Source organism: Athene noctua, chromosome 8, assembly GCF_965140245.1.
Source record: "Athene noctua chromosome 8, bAthNoc1.hap1.1, whole genome shotgun sequence".
Classification (NCBI taxonomy): Eukaryota; Metazoa; Chordata; class Aves; order Strigiformes; family Strigidae; genus Athene; species Athene noctua.
The window spans coordinates 28,603,472-28,624,883 of NC_134044.1; the positions used below are offsets into that span (position 1 = coordinate 28,603,472).

General features: G+C 41.3%; 1 protein-coding gene across 4 annotated transcripts in view; it reads right to left on the reverse strand.

The window, feature by feature from the left end:
* LEKR1 (leucine, glutamate and lysine rich 1) overlaps positions 1-21,412 on the reverse strand; it is a 60,740-nt gene that overhangs the window by 13,027 nt on the left and 26,301 nt on the right. For all 4 annotated transcript variants that reach the window (XM_074911989.1, XM_074911988.1, XM_074911992.1 and 1 more), the window contains 4 exons: positions 19,605-19,790; positions 2,870-2,951; positions 1,011-1,088; positions 546-749 (listed from right to left, as the gene is read on the reverse strand). In XM_074911989.1, the coding sequence (XP_074768090.1) occupies positions 546-749; positions 1,011-1,088; positions 2,870-2,951; positions 19,605-19,790 (550 nt within the window). The remainder of the gene's footprint in view (positions 1-545; positions 750-1,010; positions 1,089-2,869; positions 2,952-19,604; positions 19,791-21,412) is intronic.

Sequence of the window (21,412 nt, forward strand, 5' to 3'; positions counted from 1 at the left end):
ATAGCAGCTAGAACACCTGCAGTAAATGGGTGTTTTCATTACACTTGAGCTGAAGTCCTGCACTGCAAAGCAGAGCTTTTTGGCTTTTTGTTTGTTTGTGGTTTTATTTGGAAGGGTTTTTTTTTCTTTTTCGTTCAGGTTTTAATAATAAAGGTAATAATTTAAAAAATCCAAAATATCAGGCTATTTTCTCAGGGCTGCCAAGGCTTTCAGAGTTCTGCCCTGCAAGCAGGAGGTGAGAGCGAGCCGGCAGCGGCAGGGCAGGGCTGTGCTGAGCGCCCAGGCACGGCAGCCACTTCGGAACACTGAGCTGGGACCACCAGGTCTCTCCCAGTCTGCCCAGTGCCACAGGCAGTTCTGGTGCCTCTCCTCCCACATCTCACCAGCACAAACCACCTCTGGTGCTCGGCAGAATCTATCTGCCCTTTCAGTAACAGTGAGGATCTGGCAGAAGAGGAATGTTTTATTTTCAGATTTGCAGAACAACAACCTAGGCTGAACGTACAGTCACGGGAGATCACCCGTGGTGACTCAGCTCCCATTACCTTTCTTGTTTCAACATCACCACCTCTTCCTCTGTTTGTCTAAGAAGAGCTTTAAGTGCTTCCAGCTCACTTTCTGATCGACCAGTTCTTCTTTTTAGATCTTCTTCTTTCCTTTCTTTCTCAGCCACTTCTTCCTGTAAATGTTTGCACACTTGTTGGCAAATCAGAAGAGATTCCTCTTTTTCCTTGAGCTCTTTTGTAAGTCTACAAATTAAATAAAAAAGTATCAGCATCAGTTACTATATTCTCATTTACAGACAAAATTAAATAGACAGAAATAATTTGTACCTGGAAAATAAAGTATTAGACAACCCCCCATATATTCCTTACGAAGGTAAACCTAGCGACTTGAGCACAAAAATAGAAAAAATGGTTGCATAAAAGCTGCATTAAGATCATAAAATTTTTGCTCTCACTGCTCAGAAATTCATACATTATGTTATGAAACATAATTTCAGCATTTACCTTGACTCAGAAATTCCATTTTCATATTTCATTTTTTTCAGTTCATTTTGACAGACATCAAGTTCTGTTGATTTCACCCTGAGAAAACATTAAAAAAAAATATGTGCACTGTCCAAAGAAACGATAGTCTTTACTCATGCAGTAACCCGAACACCATTTATTGATGTATTCTCTAACTTGCATTTTCTATTTCAGTTAAAAGGCAGAGAACAAAAAGTTCTTCCAGTTCTAGCTAACATTTGTAAGTAGCTGGAAGTTACGCTTCCAATGTAATCTCAGCCTAACCTAGGGTCACAAGATTAACGTTGCAAACAGGAAAGTGAGATCTTGCAACACGGATGAAAGTTTCAAGATGTGAATAAAAATGAACAAATAACAATTTAGGAGGTAAGAGGGCTGGAAACTTTGCAGGTTTCTTGTCATTATGTCATCACTTCACCAATTAATAACCATGGTTAAGCGTCATATTTACATTTAAACAGAGTATGTTATTTTATTAAATTGTACCCACATTACATTGAAATTTTAATATTACATTTGGAAACCCTTTACTGTTTAACTGTGTTCAAGAAATCTGTTTTTCATACTCAATACTTGTTATTATCATTAAAATACTTTGTTGCTAAGCATTCCAAATATTTGCAACTTCATTATGATCAGACCCTCTGAATATAGGAACCGGCACCAGAAAGTACACATCATAAAAGAACACAGCCTTGTCTAAACTTCAGGGAAGGACACAAAAAGACTGATGATAGCCCGTCTCTAGATTGGCTGTTATAGTTCATTACTCGTGAGCTTAATATGTGAAACAGCAATTTTTGTTTTCAGTAGTGAATTATAAAGTGTTATAATGGCAGTACTAGTTCATTACTCGTGAGCTCAATATTTGAAACAGTAATTTTTATTTTCAGTAGTGAATTATAAAGTGACTTATAAAATGCTGCCGTTTCTGAATTATTTTCTACTCTGCATGCAAGCAAGGAGGATTTTAAATGCAGGGAGGCACTCAGATCCCAAACCCCGCAGCTTTCAGAGGTGATGACACGGGTCCCACTGTCTGGGGACCCTTCAACAAACGGAATTGCGTGGCCATTCAAACATTAACCCGGGAGAACAGCGTGCAAGAGCACGCTGACATCTGAGCAGAGGGGCATCTTTTTTCTTATTCCCTCTCGTTTCTGCTCCCCCTTTCACCTGTGGGCTGCAGCAGCGGCGTCTGAAAGCACCGGGGCTGGGGGGCTGGAGACGGAGCATTCCGAGCGCTCGCTTTTCAGTCATCGTGCTTCAGTCAGCTCGGACAGGGGGTTGATGACATTCTATTTCTGCTCTATTAATTGAGGCTTTCCGTACGCTTACTTGAAGGCATAAGCACAACGCAGTAAAATTACAAACCGCACGAGCATACTGGTGCGTGGAGAAAAGTCACAGCAAGTTGGCATTGGGGGGGGGTGTGAATAAAAAAAAGAAATCACAATCGCTGATTAAATACTAAAGTTTCTTATTTGTTTTACTGCACCCTTCTCTCCATCCTAAACCTACAGCGTGACATACTACTTTCCATATATGTTTTTAGTCCAGGAGTTATGCGGATTTCACAAAATGTATCCTACACTGTGTGTTAAATCAAATGTGGGACTGAGCTGACTTAACCCTTCTCTTTGCTGTATCATTAAACTCAGCTGGAGGAAGAAAGCCTGGCTTGCACAGGTACAGACTGTTTAATAGGAAGATAAAAGATTTTCTCTGTTGGTCATAACCTTCTCAAATCATCACGACAAGCAGCAAGCTCTGACGAAAAGTGGCCTGTTTTAGCTCTCTGCGCAGCGGCAAAGCAACGAAGCCAACAGAAATCTTACATTAACAGCTTTTTGTAGTGGTCCATCTCGGCTGTTACTTTCTGCAGCTTCAGTCCAATTGTCTCTACTTGATTTGTTAAATCTGGAAACAAAAACATGGGTTTCACGTCTGTATTTACACTAAAAATCACTTTTACACATATTGTGGTTTATTTGCATCGCAGCCATGTAGCTCCTCACTCCCACCTCAAACGGGCAGAGCAGTCCATCACAGCACTGCCTCTGAACGAGGCAAAGCAGCCATCTCTGGAAAGCATGGGTCTACGATCTGTAAGACTTGAATTGATTTCTCACTGCTTACAAACCGTATAAGCCGGTTGTTTATATTTTCTTAAGAATAACAAATTACTTTGACTGAAAAGGTGGGAATGCTGTTGCACTGCTGCCCACTTCAGAACAGCCTTCCAATTTCTGTTCATACACTAACAGAGATTGGCTTTATAGTAAGAAACTGGTTTGGGGGGGTTTTTAGGGTTTTTTAATCCCAGTAGGAAACATCAAATTCAACCAAACGTAAACACGAACTGCTTTAAATCATACAGTTTGTACATAATGCTGAGAGCCAAAGCATGCAGGGAGGCAGACCTGGAAATAATCTGCTAACGGTGCCTCATACAAAACACTGACCCTGACGTAAAGGTTCTCTGTAGTTTGTCTTAGACTCTCTCAGCCAAATGTTATCTTTCCGAACACATCACCTATCAGTTTCAGTCAGCCACTGCCTTTTTTCCGGGATATGTCCCAGTTCTTTTCATCTGTACAATCAGTTTAATTATCTTTTTTTTTTTTCTTTTTTTTTTTATCCTCCACTTGGAAAAAAGACTTCCAAAGAAAATACCGAGCAAAGATAAAAGAAGTGTTAAATATCACTCCTTCTGCGCAGTCTCACGTAAATGAAAACGTGACACATCCCAGCAGACAATGTGACACTTGGGATTTATGATCTTCGTGCCCTCCGAGCGAGGCTTGCTCCCAGCAGGGCTCTGCAGGACAGACGCCCTCCGTCTGTCCTCCTGGCACAGCACCCAAGCATTTTGTTGCACGCAGGTTACAAGCACGTGATGTGCAAAACCACAGGCTGGTCAGGACAGAACAAATGTTCTCACCAGCTTGTTTGCTTGCAGGTGGAAACTCATTTTAAAAGCTGACTTGAAATCCCTTAGTGACACGTAACAGACCGTTTGGGCTCAGTGAAGACAATAACAAATAAGTCAGACTGGGCAACTTTCTTAAACAGTTTATATATCAAAGAAATCTCATCTAGTTTTGTGTTGCATAATATGATCATTTTGTTTAAAAAAATCCTAAGTATAGTCATAACTTCAAGACCTGAAGCCCTATAAAGTGACATAACAGCACGTACCTTAATCTGATTCTCATCTTAATGAACACAGCTAAATGTGCTCATAAACACGGAGAGCTGGCTTTCAAGAAAACATAAGAATGACCCAGAATGAAAGCTGCCTCTACAAAAAAGGCAGCACCATAAGCTACACAGAAAAAACCCATACAATAGAGCACTGCAGCAAATACAGAAGTGGAAGAAAACCCAAGGTTTCCCCTCAAAATGCAACAGCGGTTGGCAGCAAACAGAGCAGGCAAATGTACACAAAAATTCACTCTCCCTTGAAAACGGGATGTAAATTTGCTCCAATTGCTTTACCCCGAAAGGGTCTGGGATTTTTAGTCCCTATTTAAGAGCTTTGCCTATCACTGGGTGACTGATTGTCCTCAAAAAATAATTCAGAATCAGGAAAGCCAACTATTAAATAAAAATCTGTCCTTAATCACTGGCCGGACAAAGCCAGGAGCTTACCTTTATTTTTGCCGATTTTATGAATGTGCCAGTACTTCTGCATTAACCAGCCCAACACCACAAACCCCCAGATTCTTCTCACTGATGCTCCCGAAGAAGTGAACCCACAAATGACACTCAGATAATTTCTTGGGAGACTTAAAAAAGGACACTTAGAGAACAAAACCTCCTGTAGCAGCAGCACAGTGGTATCATCTCTAAAATAATTTTACTATTCTGCAACTGTACTTTTTCATAAAGTGCTGATAGTGGGGGTGGAGGAAAAGGGAGCCACAGTAACGCCTGGGCTCGGACTAGGAAAGCCGGAGGTTGCCCAGGAGCCCTTCTGTATCTAACACACCCGTGGCTCATGTCCCGAGCACCTGAGGGTGCAGCACGGGAAGAAAGAAGAGAGCAGTCCTTGTACTGCTGCGCTGAAATATTTAAAAAATACAGAATATCTTATGTTCTTCTTCAAATAAAATAAATTTTTGTGAAAAAGATTTTAGTTCAAAGCTGTAGAATTACACGAAGCTGGGGAATCTGCGACCAGCACTCTCATTTTTTCATCGAGTGTGATCACAAGAGATTCACAAGCATTTCTACACTTGACATTATTTGCATAACATCTATAAAAAAAGTGAATACCCATGTGTGCTTTCCATTCCCCAGAGCTTTTCACCAAGAAATGGTGTAGAAAGAGATGAGAATTATAAAATATAAACATTTTGAAACTTACTGATAAACTTGTTTAAAGAAATTGATACAACAGTATTGAAACTAAAAAAAACCCTTAACATTACAAAACCCCTAGAATTCACATTCACAGCTGAAGGTTCGTTTTGATGCAATGACAATTTAACTAGTGTCAAATAAACTTTCACATTTGAACAGAGTGAATGTTTGTTGACTTTAACAGATACATTATTCATCACAGATATTCACAAAACACCTTGCACAGTGTCATACAGGAGGTAAAAGCTGCTCTAGAAATTAGGGCTTCTTAGATCTAAATTATTTAGGTTATTGGCTTTCCAATAATTTCTGGCACGTGTTGTTCAAGTGAGTTATTTGAGGGGGTTTGGAGGGGTAAATGACGACGCACGTTTCCGGGTGACTCACTGCCTGCCCATCTCCTTGGCATTCCTCACAAAACTGTCAAAAGGACCTTTTGGAATCCGACAGACGTGGGAGGTCTCCTGCACTCAACGCCAAGCACACAGCACTTCTAGGAGTTATTAGTAATTTCCAGGTTTCTGTCAAACTACATAAAACTCTGAAATTATTTTCCCTGTTTCATGAAATATATGAACGAGAGGTTATTTGCACTAGAATTTCAACAGGTAATTTTTTTTCCTCTTTGAAGATATGAATAAATGAATGCAAAAACTATACAAATGTAGCTAGATCGGTGTAAACTAATGCTCCAGTATATTCCAGAAATTTTTGTCTTTCACAGAATACCATCATGCTATACTTTAATTTTTCAAGAGGTCAGAAGTCTTAGGGCAAGAGGGAATGGCCTCAAGCTGCCCAGGGCAGGGTCAGGCTGGCTCTGAGGAAGGATTTCTGTGCAGAAGGGGCTGTTGGGCGTTGGAATGGGCTGCCCAGGGCAGGGGGGAGTCCCCGGGACCCCTGGAGGGGTTGAAGAGTTGGGCTGAGCCAGCGCTGAGGGATCTGGGGGAGTTGGGAACGGTCAGGGGGAGGGTCATGGTTGGGCTGGAGGAGCTGCGAGGGCTTTTCCAACCCAGATGATTCTGTGATAGTCCACAAAACTTCAAACTAAGATGAACTATAAATACACAGGCACACTGCTGACATTCTGGACCTTCTGGAAATTGTGTGTATTAAAGGAGAAGGAGATTATAAGCACAGATAATAATTCACTCTATTTACTACTGATTATTAACTATCTGTATTCAGTTAGAGAGTATTTATCATTTACATCAGACTTTCAGCAAATTGAAGAATCAAAGGGAGCAATTACCTACAGTTTCTACCTGACACATCATATGTTGGCATTTAGACCAAAGAAGTCTCAGAAATCCATAGGGACTGACCCTCTTCATCACAGAGGAAGAAGATACTTCGAGTTTTGCAGCAAAGGGCTGTTTTTCCCATGACAATATTGAAAAGAAACGGAAAGTGAAAAGGTCTGGCAACAGCGAAATCAAGCCTCACGCATAAATCAAGCTGCGGTCTGGCAAAAGTTAAGTTAAACTTCCTTCGCACCCTGTTCCAAGAGGCATTTCTTACCTCTGCAGCCCAGTGCCTGCCCCATTTTCCCAGCAGTGAAGCGTAGGCTCTGTACAGAGACAGGAGGGCAAGGATCTGTGCGGCTCCACTTGCACAGCATCCAGGCAGCTGGGGGGAGCCGGGGGCTCTCAGGATTTCTCTGTGACACTGTTGAAACCCCTGGTCTGGGCACCGGCCACCATGGAATACGTTCCCACCGTAAACCACAGTGCAGGCATAGCTGAGCTAGGAGAAGCTTGAGGTGAAGGGGAAGGCCAGCTCTAAGGCCTCCAACTCTCCATGGCGGCACTGCTGTTCTGATGTACCAAATGCTGACTACACCGGGAATAATATTTACTAAATAACTGGTAGCCTGCATTTGCCCCTATTTGTCCCTGCCCTTCCTGTGACACCAGTCCGCAGGGGCTTTGGTTTGATGGTGCTCCTCAAACTGATGGAAGGTGGTAGGAAGCTCTTCCATGTCAACCGTGCCTGAAGTTTAATGGTAGTGCGTGACCACAATAAACGGTAAGAGCAGCTTATCTGTGTGTCAAAACCACTGGGAACCAGTGGTTTGAATCTTTCAGTACCCTCCCACTGTTTGTTTTGTGCCTGGAAAGCCAACCACATTCTCCCTCCGTTCCCTGGGAAAGAGCCACTGAGCATCCATGCTTTGGACAGAACCCACAGAAATAAATCACTGACAACCTACGACTATTTAAAAACCATGTTTATGTGACAGTGTTCTTGCCAAAACTTCCTCTCAGCTGTTTCAAAGACGTCTCTGACAAACACCCATTGTAATCAAAACCATGCAGTCACTCTGTTATCTGAGTCCCGTTATCTGTGTCAAAAAACTGCACAACAGACACCGGACCAAGCCGTGACGTTCGCTGCTCAGAGCTGGCACCTTCGCCTTCTCCACGGACGGGAAGTCATGGCCAAGTCCACGGAGGACAGATTAGACCACCTGCAGTTTCTTTCGTTTACTTTACTAAAGAATGCTCAGTTGAACAAACTAATGTATTGTTCTGTACATTTTTCCAAGGCTAAATATTCCAACTTTAATTTCCTGTCATTCATCCCGACACCGCCTTATGAAGTAAACGGCTCTGGATGCCTACAGAAAGAGGAGGAACTCTGGCTGCACACCCCAAGCAGATGTTAGACAGAGCATGTGAGAACAACCTAACATCCACAACAGCAAGTTCTACTGCAGTGTGACTGCTTTGTTAAAACAGAGTAAGACCAAATTGCTGCAGATCCACAACACAAAGAGGAGAGCCCTTTGCCTTTCCTCTCCTGGGGATGGCTATTACAGAGCAGCTTTTCACAAACATCCCTTTTCAACATTAAAAAAAAAAATATTACAGAAGATGTCTGGCAATTGTTAATAACTGTGGTCTTTTTTCTTCTTCCTAGATGTGGGAGTACGGACACAAGTTCTGGAATAAAGGAAAAGGAGAGGGATAATGCTTATTCTGGTTCTAGTATTTTGGGTGGTCTCTTTCAGCTCTGTTTCTTCTTTTACTCGATTTGTTTTGAGCAGTTTTCATAATGACTGAGCATTCGACAGGAGTTTTTCATGAGGGGGGTAGATGGATTCAATTATACAGCTGGTTTCTGCAAGCCTTCTCTAAAGAGTTCCCACCACCATCAACAGGAGCTGGTGAGCAGAAAGTCTGAGGGACGAGACCCACACCCACACAGAGACTAAGTAATACAGATTTCAATCAAGTTTAAAAAAGACAGTAAAAATGAGGAAACTAATACAGAAAATGGTAATATGGATGGAAACATGTTAAAACCTTGCAGAAGAAAGAAAAACATATTCAAAAGGTGATGTAAAAATGTTCTCCATTAATGAAAATAAAGCTTATTGAAAAATACACAAAACCAACAAAAAGCATTCACATGCTGCAAGACTGATACTCATTTTAAAGCTCTAAGAAGAGCCACGTTTTAAAGCATCTTCAGTCCAAATCCATCTCAGTGTCACTCACGTTTAATTTTACTTATCTTTGTGATTTGCAGTGGATCTTACCACAGTCATAAACAGCCAACAGTGACCTTTCCAACAGCACGTGTGATCGGCCCTGCCCTCCAACGGGGCCAAAATGTGGGTAAGTGCCTCCCTTACACCACTGTGCCTCAGCAGGATCATATTCTCCACACAGTGAGACTGTCGTGAGAAGGACAGAGACCAAGGGGGCACAGCACAGAACAGGCACAAAGAAAAGACGTGAAGAACCAAAGAAAAAGAACCAAAGTCGGTGACTGTTTCCTCTCATTCGGGTGAACTCCCGGAGATGCAGCCCATAGTGTCTGCAAAGCGCCGAGCACGGAGCCTGCCCAGAAATGGGTTTCAGGAATTCAGCCACCCAGTTTGCATCCTCTCCAGCTGCCCGGCCAACGGCACGGTGCTGAATGAAAGCTCCAGTTCCTGCTTTGTAAATAGCAATAACTGGTAAAATTTTCAGTGGGGAAAGAGAAAAAAGGCACTGTGAACTATATTCACATTGGGTAAGCAGCCACTCTGGAAGCCATCAGCTTTGCAGCTAATTCACAACAGATTCACAATGATATCAGTTCAGAAGCACGCGGGATAGAACGCTGTAATTTTCTAATTTTCCTGCAAAACCTACCAAAAAAATCCAAGATACTTTCTGAAAATTTTGGTCACATCTAAATAAAAGCTCAGCAGTTTATGTAAGAAAAGGAAGACTCTCTGCCAGCACTTCAGACTTTCTGGAGAGGTTCATATGCAGAGCTCAAATGGGTGCAGACCCCGTCACCACTGGAGACCCCTCTGCCTCCGCAGCACAAACTCCACAGCACTGCTCTGTTTAGGTCGATGCCAGTCATGGTGTGAATCTGTTCAGTATCACTAAGTCTCTGGTCTAAAATGACTGTGCCTACCTAAGAATAAACACGTGCCTACCAAGTTCATCTGCCTCCAGTTTCTCACTACCTGCCTGGGGACTGCAAACACGTGGATTTGCTGCTTCTAACCACATCACGAGCCTACAGCAGGTAGAAAACTGCACAGGGAGAAAGCAGTTTCATTTTCCCTTTATTTAAGCATGGTTTGGGGAACAACTGGGGGATAGTTTGGTTTAAACAAGACAAGCTTTGACTCATGATACTGGTTGCTGATGAGAAAGAGCCCCTGGGGCAGTCCCAGTCCTGCTCTCACCGAGAAACAGAAAGGCTGCGTAGGCTGCACGTGCTGCCCCCAGTCCTGCTGGCCAGGAATACCCCGTCTGAGTGCAAGTGTGCCAGCAGTAGGCAATTACTTGCAGAATAATCACAGAATTTTTTTTGTTTGTTTGTTTGGTTTTTTTGAATCAAGCTGTAGGAAATTCTCATCATGATTCAGCCGTGTAGGGATTCACAGAGAGCGTGCTGGAAGGGACCCTCTGGGGGCTGCACAGCTCGACCCTCTGCCCAGAGCAGCACAAAACCAGACTGGGGTTTGCTGTGGTTTTATTCAGTTGAGTCTCACAGACCCCCAAGGCTGGAGACTCCCCAGCCCTCTGAGCAGCCTCTTCCCACACGCCACCACCCTCTGCTGAAAAACCTTTTCCCAAGGTCCAGCTCGAAGCTCCGGAGCTGTGGCCTTATTACCACCTGTCCCTTCCCGGGGGGGGGTTGGATCCACCACCTTCCCCTCTCCCCTCCAGGCACTCCCAGGCTGCTGCCGGCTCCCTCTCGGCCAGTTGGGACCAGCCTGGCTCTCACCAGGATACGGTTTCCTTTGTCCAATTAATCTCATTTTAGGAACAATGTTTTTTAGAGACTTGGTCCACATGTACATGAACACTCCCTGTATTACCTCAGATCAAGATATTATTTTCATGCTGGAGGACTGAAGGAAACTTCCCTGAGGCTGGTGGGTGTGAGAAGCATCCTCCCTTCAGGAAATAGTGGGCAGCAGTTTGGCTCTTTGGGGCACGGAAGGGACTGCCTGGGACAGAAACTCAAACACAGGAGCCACGATACTGCCGTAAAGGAACCGAGGGAGAGGGGGAGCAGGGGAAATGTAGCCCAGTAACATTACAGGGACAGGCAGAAAGAAGCAGGGGTCAGGAAAATACTTGAAGCCCAAACCTGGAGGACAGTCAGGAGACTGAAATCAAGAGAGCACACAGATCCCACAGATCCAAGACAAACTGGAACCCAGCTCCTGTTGCTAAATTTCTCTGGTATTCTGAGAAACTGGTGGTTGTAGGTATTATTTAAAAACTATTAAATACTTACTCCTTGTAGGGAGCAATCTACAAGGCCCTGAACACTGGCTGATGAACTGTGTCAAAATGGGTAAAAATACTGAATTTTTCTTAGAACATCAAACCAAATTCAGATGTATGCTTAACAGAGATATTTTTAAGTACATTTATTTTAAAAGCATAGTAGAAAAGCTGTGAGAAATATGAAATACATACATGAAAAATTACTGTGTCAGAGTAGGAATAATTTGCCTCACTCTACGTTTCTAAGGAGACCAAAGAAGTGAAGTAAATACTCAAAGTCCTTGCATGCACTGAACAGAACTATTTATTTTTATTTATAATATTTCATGCACTATGTTCTCTAAGATAATTTATTTTTTGTGTACACAAGAAATTACTACTTTTTATTTGTGACTCACAAGCACAAGCCAGTCTGGAAGGAGCCCAGGGATGGACTCCAGCCCTAGAGATTTACATCCTTTCTGGAGACCTGGCCAGTGCCACCAGGAAGTCTCTAAATCACAAAAAGCTGCCAGGAACTGGGAGGATGTGCCAGAAAAAGGAGTGCCTGTTTCTTATCTCCCCCAGCATATGTTGGTGACCGCTGCCAGGACTGGGCTTTCTGGACCTCTGGTCTGAACTTGTATGTCAGTTCTTTCATGTTCGTATATAAAACAAGCATAGAGAAAGCAAGGGAAGGGACCAGATTCTAAATCATTTTGAGTGGTGCAAATCTAGAACAAGCCAGCAACTGCATATGCCATGCAAACATGATCCAAGACCTTATGAAGTGCTTAATTCAACACCACTACCTCAGCAAAGCCGGCTCCCCTCTCTCCCCCTGCTCCCCGACGTGGTGCCAGCACCTCCGCAGTGGGGGGACTGTCTACACGGTTCTCGCTCAGCCATGGCCAGGGTTCACGCTCCGGCATCAAAGGAGTCACTCCTTAAGCCCAAATTTTCTACGTACCTTCTTGCCTTTTTGACCCCAAGCTAACCGGGATATGTCAGAATTCCTCCTACAGACCCGCTTCTCTTGTATATTAAAATTGATTTGAAATACTGTCACTTACCTACTGGCTGGAAAAACTGGAGGTGAGAAAAATGGAGCTTCTGACCTTAATTTTTCCTGGAAACCAATTCCCACCCCTCCCTCCGGTGTTTAGGCCAAGCAGATGAAACAAAATATAGTAAATATATTTCCTTTAACATGGATTCCTGCTTTTCCTCAAGAAGCCAAGTGAGGCCCTTCTGTAACTAAACCACACAGCATTACCCCAACACCTAGTTGAAGGGAACTAGGACTCTGTTCTCCCCATCCTATTCATCTGTTTCCTTTTCCACTCTAAGAGCCTGCTGAAAAGCACTAATGAGCCATTGCTTCGTCTAACCCATTTGTCACATTCTGTTCAAACACCAACACTGCACTCCCCAGCTCTCACCCTTCAAATTCTTAGTACCGCAGCTGGAATTAATAATAATAATAATAAAAAAAAAATATATTTCAACGGTACTTGTAGTATGAATAGCGGGTATTTGAACTGCAGCCTACCTAAAACTACAGGAAACTATTCTCTCTTTGGATTTTCAAAGCGCTTCAAAGCGGTCTTTAAAGTGTCATTAAAGACACTTCATGGAGATGAAAATACTGCTCCTTCTTTCCATGAAGTGCTAACATTCCCCACTCCAACTACCCAGCTACTCCTACAGCTGCCTGCATTTTTCAATCATCTCTCATTAGTCTTATTATGTCAGCAGACCACTGCTAAGTTTATATTTAGTAACTTAAGTAGCCTATGAAGCAGTAGCATCAAAAGATTTAAAAGACAGATTTCGTGTGCACAGCCAGCAATTTAAACCCATACAGAGGTAAACCTGTAACTATAAACGAGCTAAAGAAAAACTGCAAAGACTTGGTGGGGAAAAATTATTCTATATCCGTGATTAAGTGGAGGAAAGGATTTGGCTGGTAATAAAAATGAAAGCACAGCTATCAGCTCCTTTTAGGAGCACGTGCTATCGCAGCTCTTCTGCTGCTCCTGACCCTAAGAATACAGACAAAGACACTATCACAAGGCGTTATTGATTTTTTTTCTTTTTGCGAGTCTATTTGATTAGACAATTATTCACCAGACCCTACCCTGCGATGAGCATTTTTCAAGACCTGTCATCTCTAGCTAACCCGATGATGCATCGTGAGTCTGAAAAGCGGTATGAAACCAGCAATCAAATTCACTTCTTTGGCAAAATGTAACCCACAGGGATAATTTTTGGAAAGTCATGAGAAGCACAAGAACAAAGAAACAACAGTAGAAACTAAAGCTTAGTTTCATCTCTTGCAAAGGACTGCTATCATATGGACTATTCAATAATTTACAACTCTGTGAGAAATGCACAAAACAAGAATCTTCAAAATCTTGGTTGCAGAGAGGAAAATCCTTTCAACACATGTAAGTCACAAATCCTGATAGGCTTTTTTTTTTCTAGAGCACTGAATTATTTCAGTACCAAAGAGGGATATTAGCTTCAAAGTAGTTTGTGTGGAGGAAAAAAAAAAAAAAAAAAAAAAAAAAAAAAAAAAGGCAAACGAACAAAAAAACAACCCCCCCCAAACCATGGAAACACTAAATCTGGCTGATTTCCTACACAACGACTTTATACGGTGTAAATCCACTAATTGGAATTGATTTTCACTAAGATCAAGTGAGGTGATAAAAAAAAGTGTTGTTTGTTCCCACAAATTTATTTTAAAACAATGGCAAACTTAAAATATTTGATGTTTCATTTTTAAAAAATCATGTTTTGTATTTCAAAGAGAACATTCTTACCACAGTGCGTCAGGCAGCTTTACTGACTCGATCCAGCAACGACTTCATACAGTCAGCCCTTCACATGCTGATGGATCTGTGTTTTACTGATCCATTCACAAAGGGTAGAAGAAAAATGCCTGAGCTCACGGTCCTTCTGCCTTGCAATTTCCTGGACATCCATATCAAACATTTTACTGCTTATTAATAACCGATTTATTATGAAGTAACTGCTACATTTTTTCATTCATAAAAATCAATTTTAAAATGCCTCACATAAAACATCAACCTGCTTAGCTGATATTTTAGCTGTTAAATGATTACACAGTCCTGATATTCTGTAGGAATTCCATATACGATGTTTTATTTGTGTTTTCTCCACAAAATGTCTGCTATTTAAAGTTTTTATTCTATGTCCTTTAAAAAAAAACCCAAACAACTGACCTGCAAAATAAGTAAATAGTGAGTCAAACAGCACAGAGTGATGAGCAGCGGTCACAGTGACCCTTCTGCTCAAGTATTGCACTGCTGAGATGCCTGAGAATCCACACAGTTACACTAAGCACTGAGATAACTTTCAGTGAACCCATTACATACGCCTTTTTTTTTTTTTTGTTAATTCCTTTTCTCTGGAAACATAGTTAAAAAGGGCAAGTGAGCAGAAGAGGTAACGCGGCAGTGCGCTTCACAGACTTTCTGAGGGAAGGAGCAGCTCTGTAGAGCACTGTAAATATTCAAATCTCTTCCTAAACATGAATAAGGAGCTTCCAAAGTATTCCTTTGAAGTGGACAGGAAAAAAAAATAAGACAAAAACATAGATGGTAGCTCTTGGCTAGGTCCCCTATCAAAAAATTAATAAAGATGTAAGCACGGATAAAACTTTTTCAGAATATTCTAATGTTTTAGGCTTCTTTCAAGAGCCATGCCTTCACTTTCAGTTATGTCACAAAGTGAAAAATTATAATTTAGTTCAATAAATCCCAAGTTTCTACTCTTGTCGAAACCAGAACTCTGCAGTTGCTCCTATTAACACTGAATTCCAAGAGCAGCATAACTGGCAAGAGCTGAATCACAAACGTCCTCCCCAAATTAACTCGGAGAAGATTCTGGATGAAAGGAGTAATTTTGGAGAGAGCTCAGGGACAGTTAATGGTAAGTTTACATTCTGTCCTTAGGACATGATACTCACCACCTGGGCTGCTGATTAATATGTCTTTACTTTGCAATTTCCTATAGAGGTCAACAAGCTTACGGGATGACATGCAAGACTTTGTTAATACTCTCTGGAAGAAAAGTCAGTGAGTGCTCGTCACTCCTGGAGGTGCCCAGAGGCAGGATAGAAGAAATAAAGGTGAAGGAGGTGAGCCCACAAACTCCAGCACGGGGTACCAGTTACGGCCCCAAACACCCAGTCAGAGGGGGATTCAATCCCATCACCCCAGAAACTACAGTGTACAGCTTCTTAACCCCTAAATATGGAACAGAAAACACAAAAACGTAGAAATAAAATCCACCAGTAGTGCCGATATAGGTATAAATCCACTGGATTTATGGGAACAGAGTAAAATTTTCATCAGAAGCAGGTAAAGGGGAGACTTTCATCAACTTTTGGTACAAACTGGGGATGGCACAGAGGTGAAAGTGAGCTGTGGTGGGTGCGAGACTGAGATGCCAGGACAGCACGGGGAGGGGACAGTTTGCATCTCACTGCTACTGTCACCTTTGATCTGTTCCAGTGAAACACTAAACACCACGGAAAGCACGCTCTGTACGCTCCCTCCCTCGATTCACCACCGGCAACAGGAAAACAGAAACTAAAACTGAAGCATCTTGAGAAGCACAGGGGAGCTGTTGCTCAGCTGAGGACACCCAACGCAACAAACCATTGTTAATCTTAAGAGTCATCTGGAACCAGGCCAGAGGGGAAAAAGAAAAAGCTCTTTTGTTTTTCCTCCTGTACCTGCTGGGTTTAACCACACAGCATTTTGCAGTCATTTTCTCCCTGCACAGCGTGAGGCCTGGAGAAGGCTGCACTCCCCTGCCTGCAGGAGCTGAAGGACGCCGACTCCAGCCACGCGTTCATTAGCTTTCTCTTCCCAGCCACCACACAGCACAATTATCTTACCCAAATCAAGTTACTTCTTTTAGCGCATCGCTCCAGTTCCCTTCTGTAAACGCTATTCCAGAACAAAGCTATTAAAATAAAGTTACAGATTGTGAGCATCTTTCTCTGGTTGTCTAACATAAAAACAAGGCAATTCTCCGTGGAGTTAAAGGTGGGCAAAACTGAAAAAGAAAGTGTATTTTCACAATGCACGGGAATAAACTATAAAGTCGTCGTTCACAGGAACCTCTGAAGTAAAGAGCTTTACAAAACCGAAAAAGGAACTCCAAGGATAGTTCTCACATCGGTGTAAATGCACCCATACAAATATCTTATGCAATGATACTAAACCACATATTTCAAAGCTTAAAAGATTGTCTTACTAGGCTCAAGGCCCTCTTAGATCAAGACGAGACATGTAAGGAAGATAGATCATCCTATAATTGCTCTTCTAGAGTTTCTGCTCCTTCCTTTGAACCGCGCCGTGTTTTCCAGCGGTGAGGACAGGATACTGAATTAAATGGACTTTAGACTTTCTACAACAACAGCGAGTGCCAACATTCCAGGTCCCAAGAATGCCTGTGAGCTTCCGCTGAATCCACAGACAGCTTCACATGCCCACATCCAGCCACCTCACTGGAAAAATTTAACTCAATAATGTGCAAAATTATCTGAGCTATATTGACCATGGCACCTTATAAAAAAGATAAAATCTACAGTTCCAGAAACTCTACGAGGGACTGTTCCTAAGGAACTACAACACCTGCACACCAGCACCGACAACTTAACTTGTGTCACCCGTGAGTTTTTTATTTCGTATTAAAAAACCCGAAAACTTTTCAAACACAAATGAAATGTCAAAGTATACTTGAGAAGAAACTAATTTTGCACTGAGATTATTTTATTTTGACTAATTTTTCCACCTAAAAAAAGTGCACGTCAAATTTAATTATATTTTCCTCAAGGCAGGCAGGCGGTAGACCCATTCTGAAAACCGCAGCAGCTCAGATTTCTAGAGAAAGGTAAATAATAAATGATCTAACTGCTTATGGCTTATCACTACTTGTGTCTATTTATACAAAGATAGATAACCCTAAAAAGAAAGTGGAAATAAGTTTTCTGGTTATATTGCATACAGAAGACAGACAATTATTAGGGCAAAACGAGCATTTTATGTCCATTGCTGCTTAAAAAAATACAACAGCGTGCCCAAAGCATCGCACCACATAAGCACATAAGAAACACATCCCAAAACGCTGGTGCATGGATTCTGAACAGAGTGATCTGTGACAGCCATCGGGGATGTGTAAATCACTGCAATTATCGGCCCTCGCAGCAGAATATCCACATTTCTGTACAAATGAACTCTCAGACAGCTCCTTTGCGTGGCACAAGGCCACACTAAAGACCAAACAAACTTTCTTTCCGTAAGTGCTACTCTACTGGCAGAGAAGGGAAACCTTAATCAACCTCAATAAATCACTGTTGTGGGTTTTATCGCAGGATCTGCGGCGCTGAGGCTGGTTTTGAGCCAGTCACCTTGGCTATGTTCTCTCGAGCGATACTATCCACTTGAGCGATTTCTAGCACAGGAAGAGCCTCCCGGCTCAGTCTCTAAGGTTACTTCAGCATAAGTAAAGGCAAAGTAAACGTTAAAGAAACAAAACACACAGAATATTCTAGAGGATATAATTCCCAGATTTGGGACTGGGGCATTTTAACAGCCCAACCCGACAGTTATTCGTGTACACAGATTATATGGATAAAACGTGAATCGCAAGGGAGGAGAAACACACTTGCCTTTTCAAAAGCAATGAATGCATTTTTAGCATCTTTTCCAAATAAATTTCAAGTATAACATGAAGAGTCATGGGCAACCCTATGCTTTTGGGACAAGCAACATGATTTAATCAGTGCAAAGCTAATTCTTTCAGTTTCATCTTTTCTAGCAACGTTATCTTGTGCTTATTTGGGATTTTTTTATTATTATTTTTTTTACCCAGACACTTTCCCATATCAAATACATATTATGCACATATGTAATGTACATATAATATTGAGATTGTTGATTTCTTTCCAGAAAAATAAACACAGAAAATACCATTTATGTACTACCAGCATTTATCTCATGTCTCCTAAAAAATCCCTCCTAGTGATTATATACAAGCCAAACAAAAAGGTTCAAATTTTCACACTGCTCAGCAGTGTGTTCAAAATTGGCTTGAAAAAGGAAATTTAAATAGAACTGGTGCGTTTCTTTCCATCTACTCAGGTCTTCAGAATGAGGTACCGTGGCTAATGACTGCCAGCTTAACACTTTTATGGCAACCCTTTCCCCAACTCTTACCTGCCAGAGTTTACTCAGAACAAAGGACTAAGTAACAAGAGGTAGCTACTGAAAAATGTCATGGGCAAGTTTTTGAGATACTGGAATGTTTAGCAGCCCCCCAAGAAGAAAAAAGATGGAGTGGATGCTGCGAATAATCCACAGAACTGTGCCAGAGCAAAACTTAACTGATTTTGCATTCATTTACAGTTAGTATTTTTAATAAATACCACAAAAAGGAAGGCATATTAAGTCTATTTCTTATATGGACACTGTCTGGAAAATGATGTAGGCTTATCTGCTCATTTCTACCGTTCAAACACATCCCTGCTGGAACTTTCCTACCAGTACTGTTACACAGTGACAAAAATAAAGTGTTCTCAGCAACACGGGTTGATGATAACTCATTGGATGGTATCTGCAGCCTTCTATGCAGTTTCACATTTGATATTATCTCTGGTATTGAAGGATCAGTGAAATTCCTTCATCATGACTAGCACCGAGACCTGCTGCTTTCAGTTGGACGCTACACACTGTGCATAAGGCAGCGTGGCAATCGCTGTGCCAGTTCTGATGACTCAAAGCTGTGCCCAAAACAGCACAACCTCTATATGTTTTCAAGGTCTTAAAATGTCTCTGAGCCAGCACTATGAATGCAATACTGCTTTAAAGAGAAAAGAGATTCAAGAGATACTAATTTAAATAATCTTTTTGTAATGAGTTATTGTCTCAACAGAGCTCACAAGATATTCTAATTTCAAGTGCTATCACTGCTCTTACAGTTTTCAAGAGGACTCTCTAGATTCTTGAGACACACTATCAAAAGCAAATCATCAGACAGTCTCAAGTTTAATGAATCTATGAGTAAAGAGACTGGCTTACCCTGACTCACTTTTCAGTTCTGTTGCTGATAGCCAAAAACTCTTTCTGGTCTCCCTGATGTTTTACGTAAGATTGACAAGTAACAGCATAATTGTATTACCACCATCTTCATTGTTTTCCTCCCTCCCTTCATTTTCCGCCCTACTCAGCTGACTCATGTTCCCAGCAGGGTAAGAGACTCCTCAGACTGACATTCTCTCTTTCTGACTGCACAACATCCACATTATATTAGGGCCCGAGTGGGGCCATTGAGTGCTTCCACAGTGACAGCCACAACTTCGGTGCTTTTAAAAAAAGATTTTCTGCATTTCATTTTACTTAGAAGTTTGCTTGAAATGCCAAAATTCTCTTACCTAATGTTTCCTTTTGTAGTTCACGGCACCTACTTTGTAGCTCATTCCCTTGCTGAAGTGAAGTTTGAAGCTGTTGAGTTTTCAGCTCAACCGTGTCGGCCACCAAGGTCAGATGTTTTAGCTTTTCTTGGAGGCATTCATTCTCTCTCTGGGATTTTGCTAATCTTTGGTTTAATTTGGGTATTTCTGAGGAGGAAAAAAAAAATAAAATACAGACTGTTGTTAAATTTACCTTCTTCACTAAAAAGTACTACCACTGATTTATGACCTCAAGACCTCGGCATTCGGTATCCCCAGTCTGGGTATGGATCGGTGTAAGCCACGTACAACAGCAGCACTTCTGCTGCGAATGTAGAGAGCCAGAAGTGTTTTATCTCTTTATAGGGGTAATTTGTGCTTAGCTAAACACATATTATTGACAAATAACACAAATGTTACTCTAAACAATAATACATATTTCCTCTAAGATCTCAAAATCAAATTACAATTCATGTATATATTCCAAATGAAATAACAATAGGTGACAGAGATAGTTCAGTCTAAGACTTTTATCTTACAAAGATACACAAACCATTGCTGACACAAAAACCCAACTGCAGACTCATTTTGAAATTAATCTGAGAAGCTATCAAGGGGGTTAGCCTCTGCTAAAGCTCAATTTGAAACTTTGGGTTCAGACGATGTTTGGTATGTGTCTTACATTTTATTTTCTCACTCCTTAGATGATTACTGCTGTTTAAGTAATCACAAAGTGCATCTTTGTTCTATAAAAGACAGGCTATCACTATCTTTCATCAGCCCTTCGACACGCAAGAGCAGCAGACCCAAGGAAGTTTCCCAGGTAGTTTTTACTGCAAGGTGAATAAGTAAATCATGGCTGGGGTATAGTGGCTCTCCTACATTTTCATATTTTCCCCCAAGTTCAGTTATCCTTGATGCATTTGAACTTTCCAAAAGTAGCTCCAATTCTTTTCTATGCCTCCTCCAACCTAAATGTTCAGTTGTCCAAAGAACTTATATCACTTTTATTTACATTAATAATGACGATGTTCAAGCTAGGTGAAGCTTAATTCTATTGTCAAGTCAGCTATCACATATGTTTTATACGCTACCTACATGAAAATTTCACGTTCCTTCTGTGGTGCAATTACTTTCATTATCTACAATCTTTCCCAAGCACTCCACACTTAAATCAATTTATTGTTAGACTAAATGATGTAAATACCAAAAGATATTAAGTTCTAAACTTCTTTTTACTTGCCAGTAATTAACCATGGCTAAATAATGTACATATAACAAGGGCTTTTATAAGCTGTTTTCAAACTAACCAAGCAAACTGGTCTAGGCATAAAGAGTAGCACCTCATTTAACGTTTTTCTTCTCAGAATCTGAATGGAAAACAAGTTCTGAAAAGGTTGTCGCAAAAACAGTGAGGTAAAATAAACAAAAAAATTACTAAATGTTAATACGTTGCCATATGTTAATAATGAACAACTCATAAAACAGGACATAAAAGCTTTTAAATGGCACTCATGGGCCAAAGGAAAAAAAAAAAAATACATGCGTGGCTAAATTGTTTTGATTCTGAAAGCTGGATTTAAGGATGTATATAACATTCACGGTGTGGCACTATTCTCAGTGGGGTAGGCTGAATGTAGCTGGGGATCCACAGCACGTATAATGGGCTGTATAATCATTAAAAGAACCTGACAGGCTGCACGTACAGATATTCTATGTATGTGCAGTATTGCAACAAATAAAACAAGGAATACTCCAGAAAAGAGGCCTTAAAATGTTATGAATGTCTT